This window comes from Athene cunicularia, assembly GCF_003259725.1.
Source record: "Athene cunicularia isolate RWA chromosome 6 unlocalized genomic scaffold, athCun1 chr6_part2, whole genome shotgun sequence".
Lineage (NCBI taxonomy): Eukaryota > Metazoa > Chordata > Aves > Strigiformes > Strigidae > Athene > Athene cunicularia.
Window position 1 is genome coordinate 2314962 of NW_020799106.1, and position 18281 is coordinate 2333242.

An 18281-nucleotide genomic window follows, 5' to 3' on the forward strand; every position below is an offset into this window, starting at 1 on the left:
GCGGGTAATGGCCGCCGGGCCCGGGAGGGGGCGCGCCGGGGGCTGTGGGGCGCCGGGGCCCACCCGCCTCAGGGCGACCACAGCAGGAATCAGCAAACGAGTCAATAATAAATTAGCAGCCGATATTTCTTGGTAGATGAGTGGGCAGAGATATTGATGTACTGCTAGCGAGGAGGGATCGAAGCAGGATTGCTGGTGGCGCCTGCAGTTCATAGAGGAAGCCAAGTTTCGGAAGCGATGGGGTAGGTTGGTTGAAGATTTTCAGCGTGTTTAGGAAAACCAAGTTTCAGAACCGTTTGGAACGGGCAGGATCCAGGGACGAGGGGAGCGTTGAGTGTGAGGGACTCCTCTGCTTGAGTCAGGAACAGTGCCTGAGCAAAAAGGGGGCCGAAAGCGAATGTGGCCTGGGTGAGCGGTGTGTTCAGGCTGTCTCCTGTCTGTCGCTGGGCATTGTCCAGCATTTCTGCAGCCATCGCCACAGTAACAGAGCTGCAGCATGCACGGCGTATGGAAAATGTTGGCTGCATTGGATACTCCACCCAAGTTCGGGAACAACTGCAAACTTAAGTCACACTGCTGGGTTTTTTTCTGCTTTTGGGAAGGCTTTGGCAGAACACTGGTGTGGTGTCACCTAAAAATTGTCGGAGCTGGGTTGTCTCCCAACCATTTTTTTTTCTGTGAAGGGTCACAGAAGGGGCTGATTTTCTCACAGCCTAAGATTAGACTTTGGCGTAGCCTCCTGCAGAAGTCACCTCGTGAGGTGAAGGACAAGGAGGCAGCGTTTGGCTTCTGAGACCCTTGCCCTGTTAGGAGCTTTATAAACCCACTCTAGAAGATGACAGTGGAATCAGGACTGAATGAGGCGTTGTCATGACTTGCGGAGCCCTTGTGTAACGTTCTCTCTGTAGCTTGGCCTGCTCGGTAGGCTGTATCACGCCAACAGCTGCCAACTCAGAAACCAGAGAGATGTTGGGAACATGGATGCACGACTGCTCTGGCAGAGTTCTGACGGGGTTGGGCAGCCATTCAACTTGCTGGAGAGAGAGAGAAAGGATTTTTTTAGAGACTCTTTATTTTGTATGTTGAAGGTCTGCGAAGTCTGTGGCTGGGAGAACGTGTGCAGCTTTCATTAGCTGTGAGAAGCGTTTCCAGCTGATATTACAGTGTTGATATTTGCCAGTTTGTCATCTTTTCTTCTTCCACTTTGTATTCCTCTGGCTTTTGTGGAGGTTAGCCCCCAAATACACGGAGGTGTTCAGGGACTCAGATGTCAGTGTGGTATAAATCACAGCTCTTAATTACAACGAGCATGGAAAACTGTAGCGTTAACTATGTAACTGGGGGGAATATGAAGCCTGTCTTGTGAAACCTGACAGCATAACTTGGGCTTTGACATTAATCTGATCTACCTTTGTAGAGACTTTATAGGAAGAGTTATGTCAGATGCAGACTACTTCCAATAGCAATATTATTTACATTGTTCACACATGAAGGAAATCTGCCCCACTCAATTAAAAGAAATAATATTATTTCTACCCATTAAGTCAGTTCACTAAGATAAACCTACAGGAAAGATAGACTTCCTTTACTTTCCCACATTTGCCACTGGCTCACAATTCTGTAATATCATTCAAGGAATTGTGGATTTTCTTGGTAGAAGAGTGAAGGCTGGGTTGATTTTCGGGATCTTGATACAAGATCACAGAATCATCTAGGTTGGAAAAGACATTGAAGATCATCTAGTACAACCATTAACCCAACATTGACAGTTCCCAACTACCAGATCCCTCAGCGCTAAGTCGACCCTACTCTTAAACCACCCCCCAGGGATGGGGACTCCACCACCTCCGTGGGCAGCCCAGTCCAACGTCTAACAACCCGTTCTGTAAAGAAATGCCTCCTAAAAAAAAAAAAAAAAAAAAAAAAAAAAGATACTTTTACTCTATTTGAAGCAGATTTGTAAAAATGTTTGTAAAAATCTTAATGTTATCCCTTTTAATTCTACATTTAATCCTTATCAGATCAGTTTAACAAAAGAAAGATTAGCTCCAACATCAGGATAAAACGTATAGCTGCATCCGCATTAATTCTGTTAGGGCTCAGGTTTGTAATCTCTTAAAGTTGGAAAGATACCTAGTGATGTTTAAATGTCCTTATTATTTTCTAATACAGGAAAATTTACATTTTGTCAGCTTCTTCAAATAAGATTTTCTAGAATTTATAATCGTCCTCTCCTAATTGTTGTTAATACCCGGATATCCTATACGCACAGTGAAATTTAGCCAGCTCATACATCTATCTTTATGTGTTAAAATCTTGAATTTACACAGCTGCTACTCAGCCTGAGGTAGTGATATCTAATCTTTTGACTCTGGTAAGCTACAGAAATTTGGGGAGCTGTAAAATATAAAATGGAAATTAATATTTATTCTGGAATCTCTGTTCAGTCACTCCTTGTCCCTTCTGAATAACTGAGCCATCCGATAAAATTATTGAAAGCTGGTACCATAGAAATATAGAGTTTCAATAATTATCTCTGGATTTTGGTATCTTTTGATATGAGTCCTATGCATTTGTTCCATGATCCTAGTGAGCTACAATATAATTTGGATCATTTAACTGCCAAGGGCTTTACCACTTCATCAGGTTGCTGGTGTCTTTTATTCTGTTTGACAGACTGAAAGGCAGTTTTCATATCTTCACTGTCATTATGATCAAGTGGAGCTGCTTACTGCAATGGACTCCCCAGCATCCCGTGCTTTATCAGCTGTGTCGTGTTGTGATATACTGTTCCCCTTGAAGATTATGACTTCTGAGATCTCTTCAGAACTATTAAGAAAGCACTCCTAGTTCATCCACATACTATACTCCAAAACAATGAAAACTTAGAAGCAAAGATAGAATACCATATTATTCATGGAAAGAAAGTTGAATTCCTGTATTTTTCCCTGTATGATGTGTTCACTAAAATCAAATTAATGGACAACGCCCCATAAAAGAAATTTAGTCAATTATACAGTATGATTTTTTTTTTTAATTTTTGCTGGGAACTGCTACTTGTTCCGTCTTCCATAAAAGGTGAATTTGATTCACTTAATGTTAATATAGCTCCTGAAAGACAATTTTAGAATGACCTCAGTAAATTCTTTGATTGATTCTTAGCTTGGCTAATGCCTATTATAAATCAGAAATGTATTTTCTTCAAACCAGCTGTGCTACTCCTAGCAACGTGAGTTTTTCCAGAAACCATACCCAGTGTGTTCGCAGCTTTGTAGTGCGTGAAGATTTGGGGTTTTTTACTGGTTAAGGAACAGCTTAATTTTCCACCTCCTGAGTTGCTACTAGTCATTGCCTCATAACACGTGTCAAATTTGTAATTCATTAACAATCACAGCCTTCACAGCTTAGTTTGTGATTTCTTAACCTTCTCGTGCTTCTGCAAAATAATTTTAGTAAACAGACTCTTCTCACTTTTCTGTTCTCACTTTTTATTTTTAAATTATTAAAAGGGGGCAGCAATTCAGGTACTGTCCAGAGTGAGAACAGACTCGTGTACTAGCAACAGCATCTTGTCATTCCCGTTTCTTGCTACTCCCATCCTAATAATGCTTTAAATGTTACTGAATCTCAAAAAGTCTAGACTCTGCAATACTTTCTCGTTCTATAGGATAGTGGGAGGTAGTAGAATCACTCTAAAAATTATCACAAATATCTTGGCAGTATGCAGGATGACAGAAAGAAAACCTGTAACTGGACAGGGCAGGCATGTGTGATCTGCCTTAAGTTCCCCTGTTTCCATGTTTGATGATAGATAAATTCCAGCCTACCTCAAAAATTCATATTTCCAGCTTTAGCAGGCATGAAAGTTACCCACTAGGACTCTCCTCTGGTATTAGAAGACTATGGAAATCCGTGTACCATAGAAGGGAAAATACGAGCTAGCAGATACGAGTCCTGTGGATCAAAATTTGTCACTGCTAAGAACTGTGGTTTACACTCTATTCATCTCACTTCACTCCAACCAGATATTATTCCATGGCAGTCGAGGCTTCCGTACCTTCAGCATGGTGTCAGCAGTGTTGGTTTTGATTATTAAAGAGTCTTATGCTTTCACAATTATTTTCCCTTTCCTTGTCTTTTTCTGTGTCACTTCATTTACCTCGTCTCCTTTGTGCTGTTATCTTTTTATCTGACAATTTGATTTCCCCCAGGATGGTTCCTTTTGAGAGTGAAAGGAAACATGAGATCATCAAACCGATATTTTATTTTCCCTTCATCACATGTCCTCTATATTTTATCTTGGTTTTATTTTAAATTATTTTTTTTTCTGTATTTTTATGACATGTCTGAAATCTTTGTACATTTTTTTGCTCAGTTGCATATAAATGATCATTTGTTTGTACCACTGTATTGTATTCTACTTTTCTAAGAATAAATAAAGTTTTTTTGGGGAAAATAAATCATGTAAACACTGGCAAAATAATGCATTTTAATGCCATCTAGAAATTCAGTTCCAAACAAGCTTGGAATATAATAAGCTGAGAAACTTCATTTAACTAGCACTTTAAAATCAGCAAAGCGGTGTTAGGAATCAGTCATCCCAGAAGGCAAATTTTAATGTTGTTTGATGATGGAGTATAAGCTGGAAGAATCAGTTAAAGAAAATAAAAAGAAAAAGAGGAGGATGTAATATATAAATTGCCTTGTACAGACACTGGTAATAGCTGGAAGGGCATCTTAGCTAACTCGGTGTTGGCTTCACACAAGTGAAGAAGGGAGATCTTCTCCTCAGAGGTCCCTAGCAGTGAATACCTGTAATATCTGGTCCCAGACACGGTGCTCATCCAGAATCCAATGAAATCAGTCAACTCTTGCTATTGATCACCAACAATTTAGGTCAAGGCTGTAATGGATTTAAAAATGACATGTCATCCCTGTGATTAATGACACTGGGCTCAGGCTTCTGCTACCCAAAGCAGTGTTGAAGCATTCAGACTTAGTTCCAGCGTATTTCCCTAGCTGCGAGGAAGGCATTTTTGTGTTTGGTTTAATTTTTCTCTGATATAAATCATGTAAGACACCTCTGCTAATCAGGTTTTTAGGGATATAATCTGGATTTACTCAGCATGAACCTTGGTGAGGGGGGAGTGAAGTATTAAATGGAATAAGCTTAAAAAAATGAATGTTGCCATGCAGGGAAGGCAGAAGGAAAGAACCTGTTTAAAGTTCCAGTTTGGTAATGGATTTAAGTACTTACATCACCTATCCCAGAGAACTTCTGTGGCTACTCATGTGCTTGGCATGAGCTTACGTGTTTTACTGAATTGGAGCCTTAATGTGTCAGAGTCTTTTAGATTCTTCACGCAATGTTTACAGAGCTAATGTTTGTATATTTTATCTCAGCCTAAAGTGGTATTTTAAAGTTGACTTTTTGAGAGGGGATTGAATATTCAGTAATAACGACATCAGTAAAAGTTTAAAATAAAAACGATAAAATGTAACTGTTTTCTCAGGGTTTGTTTTTTGTTTGTTTTTTTTTTTTTCTTCACATTTTTGTGGTTTGTAAAATGCTTTAGGCCTTGATCCGACTAAAGCTTTTAAACATGTATGTAAAAATAAATAAGGGTTTGTGATCCTGATCTCACCCAGATCACCAAAACACTTCCATTCATTTTAGTGGTAGAGGATCAAACCTGAGTTCCTTGTATAAAGCATGAACTGGAAGTTACACTGAAGTGATTTGCTGAAGATTGAACTTACCCTACAATAATGTTAAAAATCAATTTACAAATCTATTTATCCATCGCATTTAAATAATCTTCTAATAGCTGAAATAACCCGTGCTCAATATTAGCAAAATATTAGGGAATCACAGGTATTAATACTGTGTAAAATACATATATTAAAAAAACCCCAAACCAAACTTGATGGTTTGGTTATGATTTGCCGTAAGTTCAGAACCATATTTATAAGCACAAATATGGAAAAGACCTACTCAGACTTCCTCAACATAACAAGTACTATTTCTTCAGAAGCATTCAGTATCCAGAATCTCTCTTTTGGGAAACTGGTGGCCAGATTTTTGTTATGCTGAATTATTTTAATAATTTGGCTGGCCATATCTTTTTTCACGTTGAAAAAGGAGCTTGGGCAGCTTCCAAAATACAACCCTAAATGGGTGTGCAGAAACCTTTTCAAAATCCAGTTTTAATTAAAACATTTGTGGCTAATAGTCGGGAGTAAGCGTTTTTAAAGGCTTTCGCGGTGGTGAAATGGAGAACTATTGCTGGGCATCAAACAACGTTGCAGAAGAAACTCTTTGTGCCTCCTGTGCCAAGTCCCTCTTGTACTCCTGGCATAATAGGAAAAAAAATGGGAACTTTTGAGATTTGGATTTGACTAGGCTGGAATGGTGAAGGATGATGATAGAGCAATCTGTTATGCATGATGCTCCAGCGGAGTAAATCAGAGCGTTAAAGGGTAGCATTGCTTTGCTTTGGGCTCAGTAGAGTGAAAAATTACATCCCTTATGTACTAGATAATAATTTAGAATTTAAAAGCTGTGTAAAGCAATGTAAAGAATCCATTAAATTTTAGTGAGTTTTGGAACAGAACCTCCGTGAATTTAATCTTTAATTCATAAAAGAATAATCTGTTACCTCGCAGGGTCATTTTAGATGTCGTTGAATTCCGAAAACAACACCATCTTCAGGGCCATCCTCTTTGATTGCAGTGGCTAGAATTTGCTATTTCAAACCAGAAGTATAAAAAATATTAAGTATCCGTTTGCTAAAAAGAGCGAAATATTAATTTACATTATTAGCCTCACTATCTTGATCTTTTTTTCTCTCCGCACATCGTCCTTCCCCTTTCTCTCTGGAGATGGCCAACGATGTGAGGTTGGGCCTCAGAAGCATGGTGAGAGTTTATAATGAACGTACAGATAATTGGTTTGTTGTCGAAAATGCTTGCAGAGATGAATCTTTGCTAGTTATCTCCTCATCTTTACCTCTCCCCGGAACTCCCCTTGAACCTAACCTTTGTGCTGTTGGAAGTGCCTGTAACTACGATAGATGCAGCGTGTGCACAGTAAAGGTTTCCCCACGTGTAAGTTCTCCTTCCTCCCAAGAGTTCCTTGGCAGACACGTTGGCATGCTCATCACTCATTCACTACTGCATTTTGCTGCTTGTCTTGAAAAATGTTTCTTCGCATTCTCTTGCTGTCTTCTTCTTTTTTTTTTTTTTTTTTTTTTTTGACCCCATGAAAACTGTGGAAACATCTGTAACCAGTCATTCATTGTCTGTGTACTCGAGTTACCAGTCTCTAATGCTTGTGAACCAAGGTTGGTAAGGATTTTAAAACTTGAATACCACAGCACGAGGCTGAATGTCCCCTTTCATAGCGAGGAACAAATGAGGATGCTGTCACAGCCTCGTACCGCGTGGGTCTGAGTCTGCTGTCGGTTGTGAGGACTAACCAGTGTTTGCGATTGCCCTTAGTTAATGGATTGTGATGGATGTGGGAGCAGATCACTGCAAGAGACCTTGGGGCTACCTGCTGTCCCCTGCTGCGTGGGGCTTGTCCCATCACTACTGTGTCCTGCATATTAAGTCACACAGTGGTATAGCGTGCGGGTGCAGTTGAAGAGATAAAAATAAAGCAGCGACAGATGTTTAACTGGTTTAAATTGGTGTGCATTATCAGCCTCGGGGGCCTGGTGGGGAGCTCATTGTCTGGTGCATTTCTGGGCAAGACTCACAGGCGTGACCTGGGACGGCTACAGCCAGCTTTAAGAGTCCTGCCTAGATGTGATTTCAGGTTAGATAAATCCAACCTGGCTAAGCGGGGGGCAACATGACCATGGGAAGATAGGCACGGCTTCATGAAGCTCCGTGCTGTTTGCAGCGGTTCCTGTAGCAAGTCACCGTTACTTGATTGGCCTCTAGGTTTTTGGTAATAGTTGCTTACATTCACCAATTATATTTTCTGGCTGTGGGTAGGTGGGAATAAACTTCGGCAATGTATTTGAAACCATTTTCTATCACATTAACTTCATCTTTGCAGCATTCTGTTATTTCTCACTTTTTTTCTTTTCAGGTTTACTTAGAAGGAAAAAGAATGTTACTGTCTCTTCACACAGGAATTTCTGCTCTCTGATGAAGGAGAGCATCTCCTAGTGAATAAGCTGGTCCCTCATACATAATGTCCCGCAAAGTTTTGTTTCTCTGAAGACGATTACACATTGAATTAAATTCATATATTGCAAAACTCTTTCATTTCTTTTATCCTTTCAGTTGCAAAACAGTCCTCAACTGGACCTCAACTGATGTCAGTCTCAACGCATTCTTCTAACAGCTGTTTTGTGGATGACAGCTTAGTTAATTGCTAATTTAAAATACATGGTATAGCTTCCACTCCTAAGAGCAGAAGCTTGATTGCAGAGTTGGGCCTATTTATAAGAGTTTTTCAAGTAGACACTTGAGGTGCATCTGTACTTATTTCTAATAAGATACAGTTATGGTCAAACCGGTATCTAGCAGAGTACATTCAGAAAGCACTCAGCAGATTTTATGTAACATTAAGTGCTATTTGACTAGGTCAGTTGCCTGTGTTGAATTAATGACAGCAAACATACATCACTGCTGCATCTGTTTACACGTCTGTCTGCATTTCACTGCATTGTCGACTGCAGAATCTCTAGAATAATGAGCGTGGCAGACTGAGTCCTATTAAAAGGGGGTTATTTGTATTATTATTATTATAACCCCATACTGTGTTGTCATTGTTTTGCAGCACATCTATTACATGTATCATCACGGCTTTTTCTTCTTCAGCAAGCCAATTATGTCTGGTTTTGCCACTCTGTCAGAGTCTCGTGGAATAAATTAAAATTACAGCTTTATAGATGCAGTAGCTGTAGCTGAAAGTAATGATAATGACCCTGGGTGAATACAGAATTTCAAAATAATCTTAAACAAACGTACATGTGCAGAGCTGCCGCTGCTTCATTTCTCCCTAACAAGCTACGTGGTTGAGTCCGTGATGTCTGAAACACCACGGGCAGAAGCTGGGAGCTGGGTGGAGCTGTGGGTTTTGACACTGAGCTAAGAAGAGAACAGCCTGCGGGTACCTGAGCATGGAAACGTCACCGTTTCGGTTTTATTTCTCTGCTTTTTTTTTTTTTTTTTTTTTTTTTTTTTTTTTTTTTTTTCAGTTACACAGTGTGTCTGTCTGTGCGTGGAAGTGCCTCAGAGTCTTCCTTTATGCCTGGCTGCGTACATGCGTGTGTTCCATCATCTGTATCTCGTGACTGCTGATACTTGTATTTTTTAACATACGTGTATGGGTTAAGAGGTGTTTTATGTAGATGGTGGAGGGACTGGCGTATAACCTGCTCACGGTCAGAACTTGACTCAAATTTTGAACCTCAGTCCCAATCACAAAATTGCCTTATTTTTTCAAATAGTTCTTTCACAGAATGAAAATGTAAATGAACATTTATGTCTTGGTTTCGTTCTCTCACCAGAAGATATTCCTTCTGTCACCCAAGACAGAAACAAACAAACAAACAAAACAGAAATGCGCCGCAATATATAATTAAGACTGTATTAGTTTAAAAGCGTTATTTCTCTGCAATCTCCTGGGGCTTATTAAACTGCATTAACAGGATTTTAATACTTGGCACGGTTATCAGCATTTGACCAGGAGTTATCGACGCGTTCATGGTGGTCCCTTGGTGTATGTGCCTCTCTGCCCATATCGGCTGCATTTCTGAATTTTTAGTGCTTGATATTTAGGGTCGGGACCATCGGTCTTTTTCTTCTCCTCTAGTCTAGTGTGGCCTTATTTGCATCCGTGGAACGCAGGTGCAACTTATCACAGTTTTGGCAAGGTTTTAGCATCACATTTCTGTGGATATTCATCATTCCTTTTTGGGCATTTTTCTCCCTTTTTTGGCCTCACTGAAACTGCTTCATCAGCTTGTAATGTTTTTATCTCTTCAAGCGGCTTCCTCTGATAAGATCAGAGAAATCATGAGTGAGAACAAGAGGCCACATTAATGTCTTCGATAAAAATATTGTTGTCGAAAAATCTTCACTTTTGGAAAATCCCAACCATTGCAAGCCTGGCAGCTGAACAGTATTACCTTTGCATTAATTGTGTTTAGAGTGATACAGGCAATTTCTTGAAAATATCAGCTGGTAGCTCCTTTCCAACACTCACTGAAGAGTCTCTCAAATTTGATGTTAACTGACTCCAAACCTCCCAAGTAGTTTCATATTCTTTCAATCTGACTGCCCACATACTTTTATTAGAGCCTGCTGTCAAAAGTCACAGAAAATAAGCTAGGAAAAAAAAAAATATTGATTACTCCGTAAATCATCCTGTCTGCATCTATATCTTGCCATAATTTCTTTCCGCGTGATGAGGCCAGACTTGGTGATTCCTGAAGGCGAGTGGTCGTTTCTTGCAGGGGAGGTGGCGCAGGGTTAGTTGTTCCCAGATAATTCTGGTGAGCATCCTCCAAATCCACCCCAGTGGTTGCCACGGTGCGCTCCTGCTGGCAGTCATAGGCCACTGAGCCTGTCGTTCACCATCAAGTTCTTGGGATGTATCAGGAACCTTCGCCCTTGCAGAACTCCAACTCACTGGGGAGGAATGACATTTAAATCGGTATTTATGAATAAGATCATTTCCTGACCAGAAGCACTGTTTGGTTAGCTGTTTTCCGTAAGCTTGAGGAGGATAAGCCTGTGTTTGTAATTCATTTTCCTTACACAATATTTTTTTCTTTCCTTTGCTGATTAATTTCTTCAACTGATCTATTTGGAGTACAACATTAATATTGAAGATAGAATCACGAAGGTAGCAAAAGGAAAATATTTGATCTCCCTTCTGGCCACACAAGCGTATACATTTATTCAATGTAGTTATATACGAAAAGTGAAGTTGAATTGGCATGAAACATCTGAGATACGACATTTATAATATTAACTAAGTTTGGCATATTAAGTACAAAAGAGAAAGAGAAGAAACCTTTGGTAAGGCATCTGTCTCAGTCTGGAGCTCAGTTTGGAGCCTTTGTGAAGAGAAGCAGTAAGGCTTCCCCGAGGGGCTCTGCTCTGGGTAAGGGGAGTCTCTGGGCTAGAAAACCAACACGCCGCCTTCCACTGTGGCTCCTGGTTGTTTGGTATTTTTTTTCCATCCAGCCCCTAGGTCTTGTACCTCTGCCATTCCCTAGCTCCAAGCCTCGATTCATTAATTCGGTCAGAGAGAAATGCAAAAATAGAGAACAGTTACAATGTCAGAAGGCTTGAAAATCTTTTGCAATGCTACATTACCATTTCACAGCTAAGGTGACAAAGCCTCAGGAAATGGAAAAAAAAAAATGCAGCCTCAGTAACTGCTTAAAACTGATAACACATGGCTCATATTTAATGAGAAATATAGAATTAAAAATAAAGGAGAACACTGGGGTGAGAAGAGAGCAAAGCATCATAACTTTAAAAAATTTGTTCTTCTGACTCTATTACCATTTAACCCTTTTTCCATCTACCTTGTTACTTTTCAGTAACTTCGTTACTGAATTTTCTGAAAGAACAATAAAGGAAAAGAAAGATGAGGCTTACAGAATTTACCAAGTCTGAAAGCTTGGCTTGTCGAATGAAGCTGTCCCAAAACCTTCAGATTTGGGATTCAGGGCAATCTTCTAGTATGTAGTGACAAACTAATCTTTTCAAGGGTTTCTAATTTTTATCTTAGGGGTTTTTAAGAGCATTTGAAAAATCATTCATTCAGCATTAAGATAGTTTCATACAAAGCTTGACATTTAGTTATTTAGCTGCTCTTCATCTAATAAGACAAAGAAAAAGGGAAGAACCTTTAAAAATCTGGTTTTATTATTCCTCAGAGGCAGAGCTGTTTTCCTTAACCTTTACAAACATTCTATTTTAACAACAAAAAGAAGGAATAGTGTGAACTTCTGGGCTCTAGGAAGCCTTTAGAAGTTTTTCTCTGCTCTTAATAAGGCCAGAAATTTGTCCTTAGTGCTGAAGAAAGAGTTAAAAGGAGGCAACTGAAACCCCAACCCCTACCTCTTAAAAAAAAAAAAAAAATGGCAAGCGTTTACTTCTCTCCTTACTCCATAACGTGTTCTGTTGTAGATAAAGCGGGATGTCTGTGTGAAGGAGTTATGTTTTTGTTTTTTCTTGATAATGTCCCAGGGCTGGACTGTGGGTAGTAGGAGAAAGGAGGGCAATCCTTCCTGTTCCCAGCGAAGGGAAACGTTCCAATGACATGGACCTTAATAACCCCTCTGCTCTGGTCAGGACGGGTCTGTTAAGAGCATCCCATCTGTGGCTCTTCGTGTTTACGTCTTAAAAGAGCTGAGCTAAATACATAGCCAGGATTAATTAATTCTTTAAGTTTTACGACCTTTTGTGCACAGATGCTCCAAATGAAGAGCACACTTCATTCACAAATGTATTTTTCCTCTGCAAACAGTTAATGACTGCATGGTGCAAATACTGAAGCTAGCTTTCCCTCTGCCTCGACGTGACTATCCCAATCACATTCTGTTTGTTCTTGCAGCAGAGCAGGATGGAATGTACCCGGTATGCCCTTGCAATCAAAAATACAAACGCAAATAAAATGTTGATAGATATTTTCACTTGAAGCGATCTGAGGAAGTCATTAGTATTTGACAAAAGCTTAGAAAACCACAAATGAGCCATGGACGTTTCTCCGAAGGTTTATTTAGGAAAATTTCTTCTGGTGTGCGCTCAGTCCTACCCCGAGTTCTCTGCTTTTCTTACTTTGTAGTAGGGGCTTAACAAGAATATAGGTTCCAGATAACTAGAATGCCAACCTGAGAGTCTAAATCAAAGCTAGCACCGTTTTTGAGAAAAGAACTAGTATGGGGTACCTAAAGAAGCGTTATATAACAGGCTTCTGGAGTTTAACGTCCTTAGACACAGGTGTCAGCACACGTGTTGGTAGCTGGAGGTGATGTCCAAGCAGAACTTGGCGAGGTTTCACTGCCCATCTGCCATTTCACTTCAAGAAATAGAAGTAAATACATTTATTAATTAAATCCAGGTAACCCTCCGGCCATTGTACTACAAATCCTTAACCTGCCTAGCTAGAGAGTTTATGGACTAGGCTCTGTGTTGTCATCAGCTTGGTGCACTGTCTCACTTACTGAACGAAGAGCCTGACAGGTCAGGTACGGCTGTTGGCAGGAAGGACTTGCTGCAGTTGCAGGGGTTATCTGATCAAATACTGTGTGGTCCCTTCCTGCCACAAAAGTTGGGTTTTTTTTATATTGTCCATGGATTTTGTCTAACTCAGAATAGTCTGATTAGAGGAGCTGGCTGAAAAAGCAGTATATTTAAAAAAAAAAAAAACAACAAAACAAAACAGTTTGTTTCTTTGGTAGGAAGACAATATCCCTTGGGTTTCTGGGAGCTTCACTGGGATTTTGGTGGATTTGTGATGTAAATGAAATCGGAATTCATTTTCTGCTGATTAGCAAAGGAGGTGCAACGTGCAGCTCAGACCTGTAATTGTTGAACAATTGTACTTCCGTTGAAATCAATATGGATTTAGCCTAAGCTAAGGACACGGGTTGGGGCTCACCATCATGTAACACTAATTAATTTCCAAATCCATGCAGAGATCAGCAAATGCAATGGTTCTTAAGCAGTGTGGAAGGTGGTGTTAAATCACAAAGTTAGATCCAAAATGTGTGGTTGGCGTTGACAGGAATCGAGGGCTTTGTAGTTGACTTGTCACATTACAGGTGAAAGCAAAGTTGCATAGCAGTGGGTACCACTGGAATAAAATTGTAATTCTCTGTGCTCCGCCTGAACACCAGTGGCAAAATATCGTGGGGTGTATGTAGTGACACCTTATTCCCAGAGCCTGGTTTTTGGTACGAATCAGAGCGGTAAGACTGCTGGTGTTGGGTTTAACCAACATTTAAACACGTTGATCTGTGGGCAGTCGAGGATTACCGGAACACAAAAGTTGCAGGCAGTCCTGCTTCTCAGGCTGGAGTGTTGCTGGCTGCCCAGCATCATTACGAGTTTCTGTCAGACCAGGGAATTTCTCCAGTTCCAGGATCGTTGGGCTTTTATAGATGCTTTGCTGCTAGTCTGCCGTACCGTAGGTACACTTGCATCAAATAACTGCGACAGCAGATCATAGCCGTGCTTTACGAAATATAGAGAAATGATATAATATAATACTTTTTTATTGGCAATACAACGCTAGCTATTAAAAATTCTGTCATACAGCATCCCTGGTGGTTGACTTTACTCTGCCAGTCTTGTTGCTTTCCAGTTGGAGCCGCCTGAATGCTGCGCCAGGGTGACAAACAGCCCATTGTCGGTCTTTGCTGCTTCAGGGTTTAAAGACAACTTCTTCTGCTGTATTTCCTCATGGAAACTAAACCACGTTGAGTCAGTGGTCCCAAAAAGGCCTTTGAAGACCCTGCTCTGGGAGCCTTAGGCAATGCATTCTGAGGAGTCGGTGATGCATTTTTTTTAAAGACCAGCATTAATTTCCCAAGCTCTGACCACAGACTTTTACCAGATGATGTGTCAAGGTGACAGACGAGCATATAGTTGGTCACACAACTGTTGGGGACATAAATGAGAGGTCTCCTTCCCAGGGCTCCCAGAGTAGGCATCTCCTAGTGCTGTTCCAGTAGGTGTATAGTCTGTGCCCCGTAGGTGACGCAGGGCTTCCTTCCAGGAGGAGAAGGCTCCTTCACAACTACAACCCCTGGCCAGTAGATGTCGGCACCTGAAGCAACTACCCTGGGGTCAACTAGGCTGTGCACAGTGTTTTACTGACGTGTTCCTTAGAAAATGCACTGCAACTAGATGAGACAGTGGCGAGATACTCGCTGGAGTTTGGCATCCCAGGTGGCTTGTTTGCCTGCCAGACGCTTTTTTTCTAGGCTTGAGCAAGGTGAGCGAAGGGCTTGTGGGACGTGCTGGTCCCCAGTGCCAGCTCCTGTTAGGCATCGGTTTACCTCTGAGGAGGACGGGATTGACAAAATCAGGGGCTTTTGCAGGCTGAGATTGGGCTGGTGGTTTCTTCAGCATGTGTTTCTCAGCTGGAGATGATGGGCAGACCTCACGGTTTTGCATAGGCACCGATGAAATCAAAACAGTGTAATGAGTGAACCGCAGCTCCTGTCACACAGAGGCAGTGGAGGGGGGCCGGATGGGATTGGAGATTGTGTTTGGACTGATTGTTCTGATTTCTTCCTCACTAGGACAAAGAAGTGAACCTGGAGCAGGTCCACAGACGCATGAACAGTTTAATTGATGAAGACATAGCCCACAAGCAAATCTCTCCAGCGTCCATTGAAATCTCAGCCCTGGAGATCGGTGGCATGCAGCCAGCTCAGACCCTGGAGCCGGTACGCGAATACCAGAACACGCAACTTTCTGTCACCACCTTTTTACCAGAACAGACAACTCATGGTGCCAGCAGGACACTGACAGCTGCCTCTGGCAGCAACCTGCCGCTGCCCCTGAGCAGCTCGGCCACCATGCCCTCCATACAGTGTAAACACAGGTCACCAAATGGAGGACTATTTCGTCAGAGTCCCGTGAAAACCCCGATCCCAATGTCATTTCAGTCTGTGCCAGGGGGAGTAATTCCAGAAGCAATGGAGCCCTCTCATGGAACATCCATATGACAAAAACAAACAGTAAAACAACCAGCAGAGCTTTTTAATACAAAATGTAAAAGAAACAAAAAAACAAAAAACAAAAAAACCCACAAACAACAACAAAAAAATAAAACCCACAAACTCTTAACGTTTTTCTTGTATATACCTGTAAATAATGAAAGAATGAAGTGGGGTTAAAGTGTATTTTGAATATTCCCAATTTTCGAAGTCAGTAAAAAAACAAAAATGTATGAATGACTTTGTAAATTTTGTTCTATATGAATAAAAAGGCAAACTACTTGTGATCGTTCTCAAGTGCCAAAGAAGACCAGTTACTGGGACTGAGGGCCGTACGTTTTATTCCACTGATTTCAACACTTATTCCCTTACTGGTTTGTTGTTTTGTTTTGTTTTTTTCTTTTAAAGAGCAAAAAACTTACCTGTTCCTTGCTAGAAAAGTTCACCATGCTCAGATCTCTCCTTTCCCCAGAACTCGATTTTATAGTCAAGGTGGCAGTTCACTCAGAGAATTTAACAGCTGGTATTAGCATAGCAGTAACAAATGTCTTAAATGTGAATTATAACTAAAATCCCTCAAACAATAAACAAACAAACAAAGAAAACCTTTTCCTTCTAACAAGGGTTTAAACTTCCACACAGTTTCTAAGTTTAAGCACAGGATTATTGAGTTGTGTTTTTTACGTGTCTGCTGCACTGTGTGGCTCCTTTTATTTAACCTTCTGTGTTTTGTTATATATATAATAGATATTATATATCTGTTCTATATATGACCTGCATATTATATATATAAATGCTTTGATAAACAGGTTTTAGGTTAAGGGGAAAGCTTTTAAGAAAAACGGATCAGCTCTATTTTATGCCGTGTGTACACAACTGAAAATGGGGAGGAACCAATGGCTGGAAGAAGTGAAACCAGGAAGAGCGTTAATGGGCAGGAGATAATGGTTTTGCAGGGACTGTGCCCTCTGGTGCCATCTCTTTAAGATTTCAAGGAATTTGCTGCATAATGGATGCAGCGCGCTCTGTTGAAGTCATATCCCTGAATGACAAGGCTAAGCTCCTGACTCTGGTTTTGTTTGGTTGGGTTTTTTGGTTTTTGGTTGTTTTTTTTTTCCCCATTGATTTTGTAAAGAGAAACATTTTAATGGCCATGTCTATAACCTTGGTAGAAATGGCTGTAAAATGCCTTTTTTTTTTTTTTTTTTTTTTTTTGGTCTGTGAAACACAGAGGACAAAGATAGAGCAACACATATAGCAAATTTAATGTCGTCTTCTGCAAATATTACCGGGGCAATTTCATATGACAAAAAAAAACCAACCAAAAAATCACTAAACAAAACCAAACCACATTGTTTCCTTCCCAAATAGTAGTTCGAATGCCCAAGAAAACTGATCCACCCCCCTCCCCTGCCCGCTGTTGCTAATGGACCATCACTATCAGAGTTGGGATAATTTAGTGTCTTCTTAAATGTATCCCTATAGCTAGGTTGTAATTTCCCTTTGTAGCTGGATTTCTTCACTTTATTAGAACCCTGCTATTCGGAAAAGGCTGTAGATCTCGGTGCAGCAAAATCACTTCCTACATTAAAGGTGAAAAATTATGTCTGGACAGAGGCAAAAATGCCTTCACATCCTAAGACAGTCAACAGGCAATCTGGGTCGGGGTAAATAAACATTCCATTGACTGCTTCTAATTTGATTTGCATAATTATGCAACAAGTATATTTTTGGCAGGATAAAAGTTCCCTGAATTTTTACATTTCTGGGTTTAAGCAGTAGGGGAGAAAAGTCAAACTGTGATACAGAAACAGCCTGATGGAAGAGCGTACTCAGTATAGTCCTTCTTAGATGAGGAATATTAATGGAGAGTTTACAGAAGGAATGCTCTTGCAGGGATTAATTTGTCTCTGTTGTCAAGCTGGCTCCTCGTGAAGACAGTGCGATTTTGCAGCTTGGCACAAACTGCACTATTTGCTTCAAACTAATTAAAAATGAATAATGCTCTAGTCAGCTGACTAGACTTATCCTGCTTAGAGACTTGGCCCACAGAAGCTTACGATTTTCTTCTTTTGTCATACTTTTTCCTATCATCTTAACAAAACGATGGCCACAGGAAAAAAAAAATAGACGTTTCTTCCTTGGATTTTTTTTTCCCCACCTTCCATGAATACACTAATTAGTTACGACAGAAATCGCTGTGCAAATAGACCGTGCACATCTACGTATCCGTAAAGACGCTTAGAAGAAAGCGTGCACCTGTTGGCATGGCAAAACCCCCTCCTTTTTATTACCGATTTAAGATATTAGCAGCTGCACAGGAACATGCTCGAGAAGAGGTGCAAGGAGATGCTTGGGTAGCTACAAGGGTGCGAATCCGCAAGTGCTGCTCCCTGCTCGGGGGTACCAGAGCGAGGAGGCTCTCACCCCTTGCCCCGAGCATCCTCCGGAGCACAGGTGGGTGAGCAGCTCAGCTCAGAGCGGGGGATTGAAGCCCTCCTTTCCTGAGGAGTCATTGCTTTCACAAAACATATTCGTTCTTTTTCATATTATAGTCTAAACCACTGGGCTGAG

General features: G+C 40.7%; 1 protein-coding gene across 1 annotated transcript in view; it reads left to right on the plus strand.

The window, feature by feature from the left end:
• GRID1 (glutamate ionotropic receptor delta type subunit 1) overlaps window positions 1-15936 on the plus strand; it is a 537830-nt gene extending 521894 nt beyond the window's left edge. The window contains exons 17-18 of the mRNA XM_026851878.1: window positions 6883-6918; window positions 15288-15936. Coding sequence (XP_026707679.1) covers window positions 6883-6918; window positions 15288-15716 — 465 coding nt within the window. The 3' untranslated portion in view covers window positions 15717-15936. The remainder of the gene's footprint in view (window positions 1-6882; window positions 6919-15287) is intronic.
• The last annotated feature ends 2345 nt before the right edge of the window (window positions 15937-18281 follow it).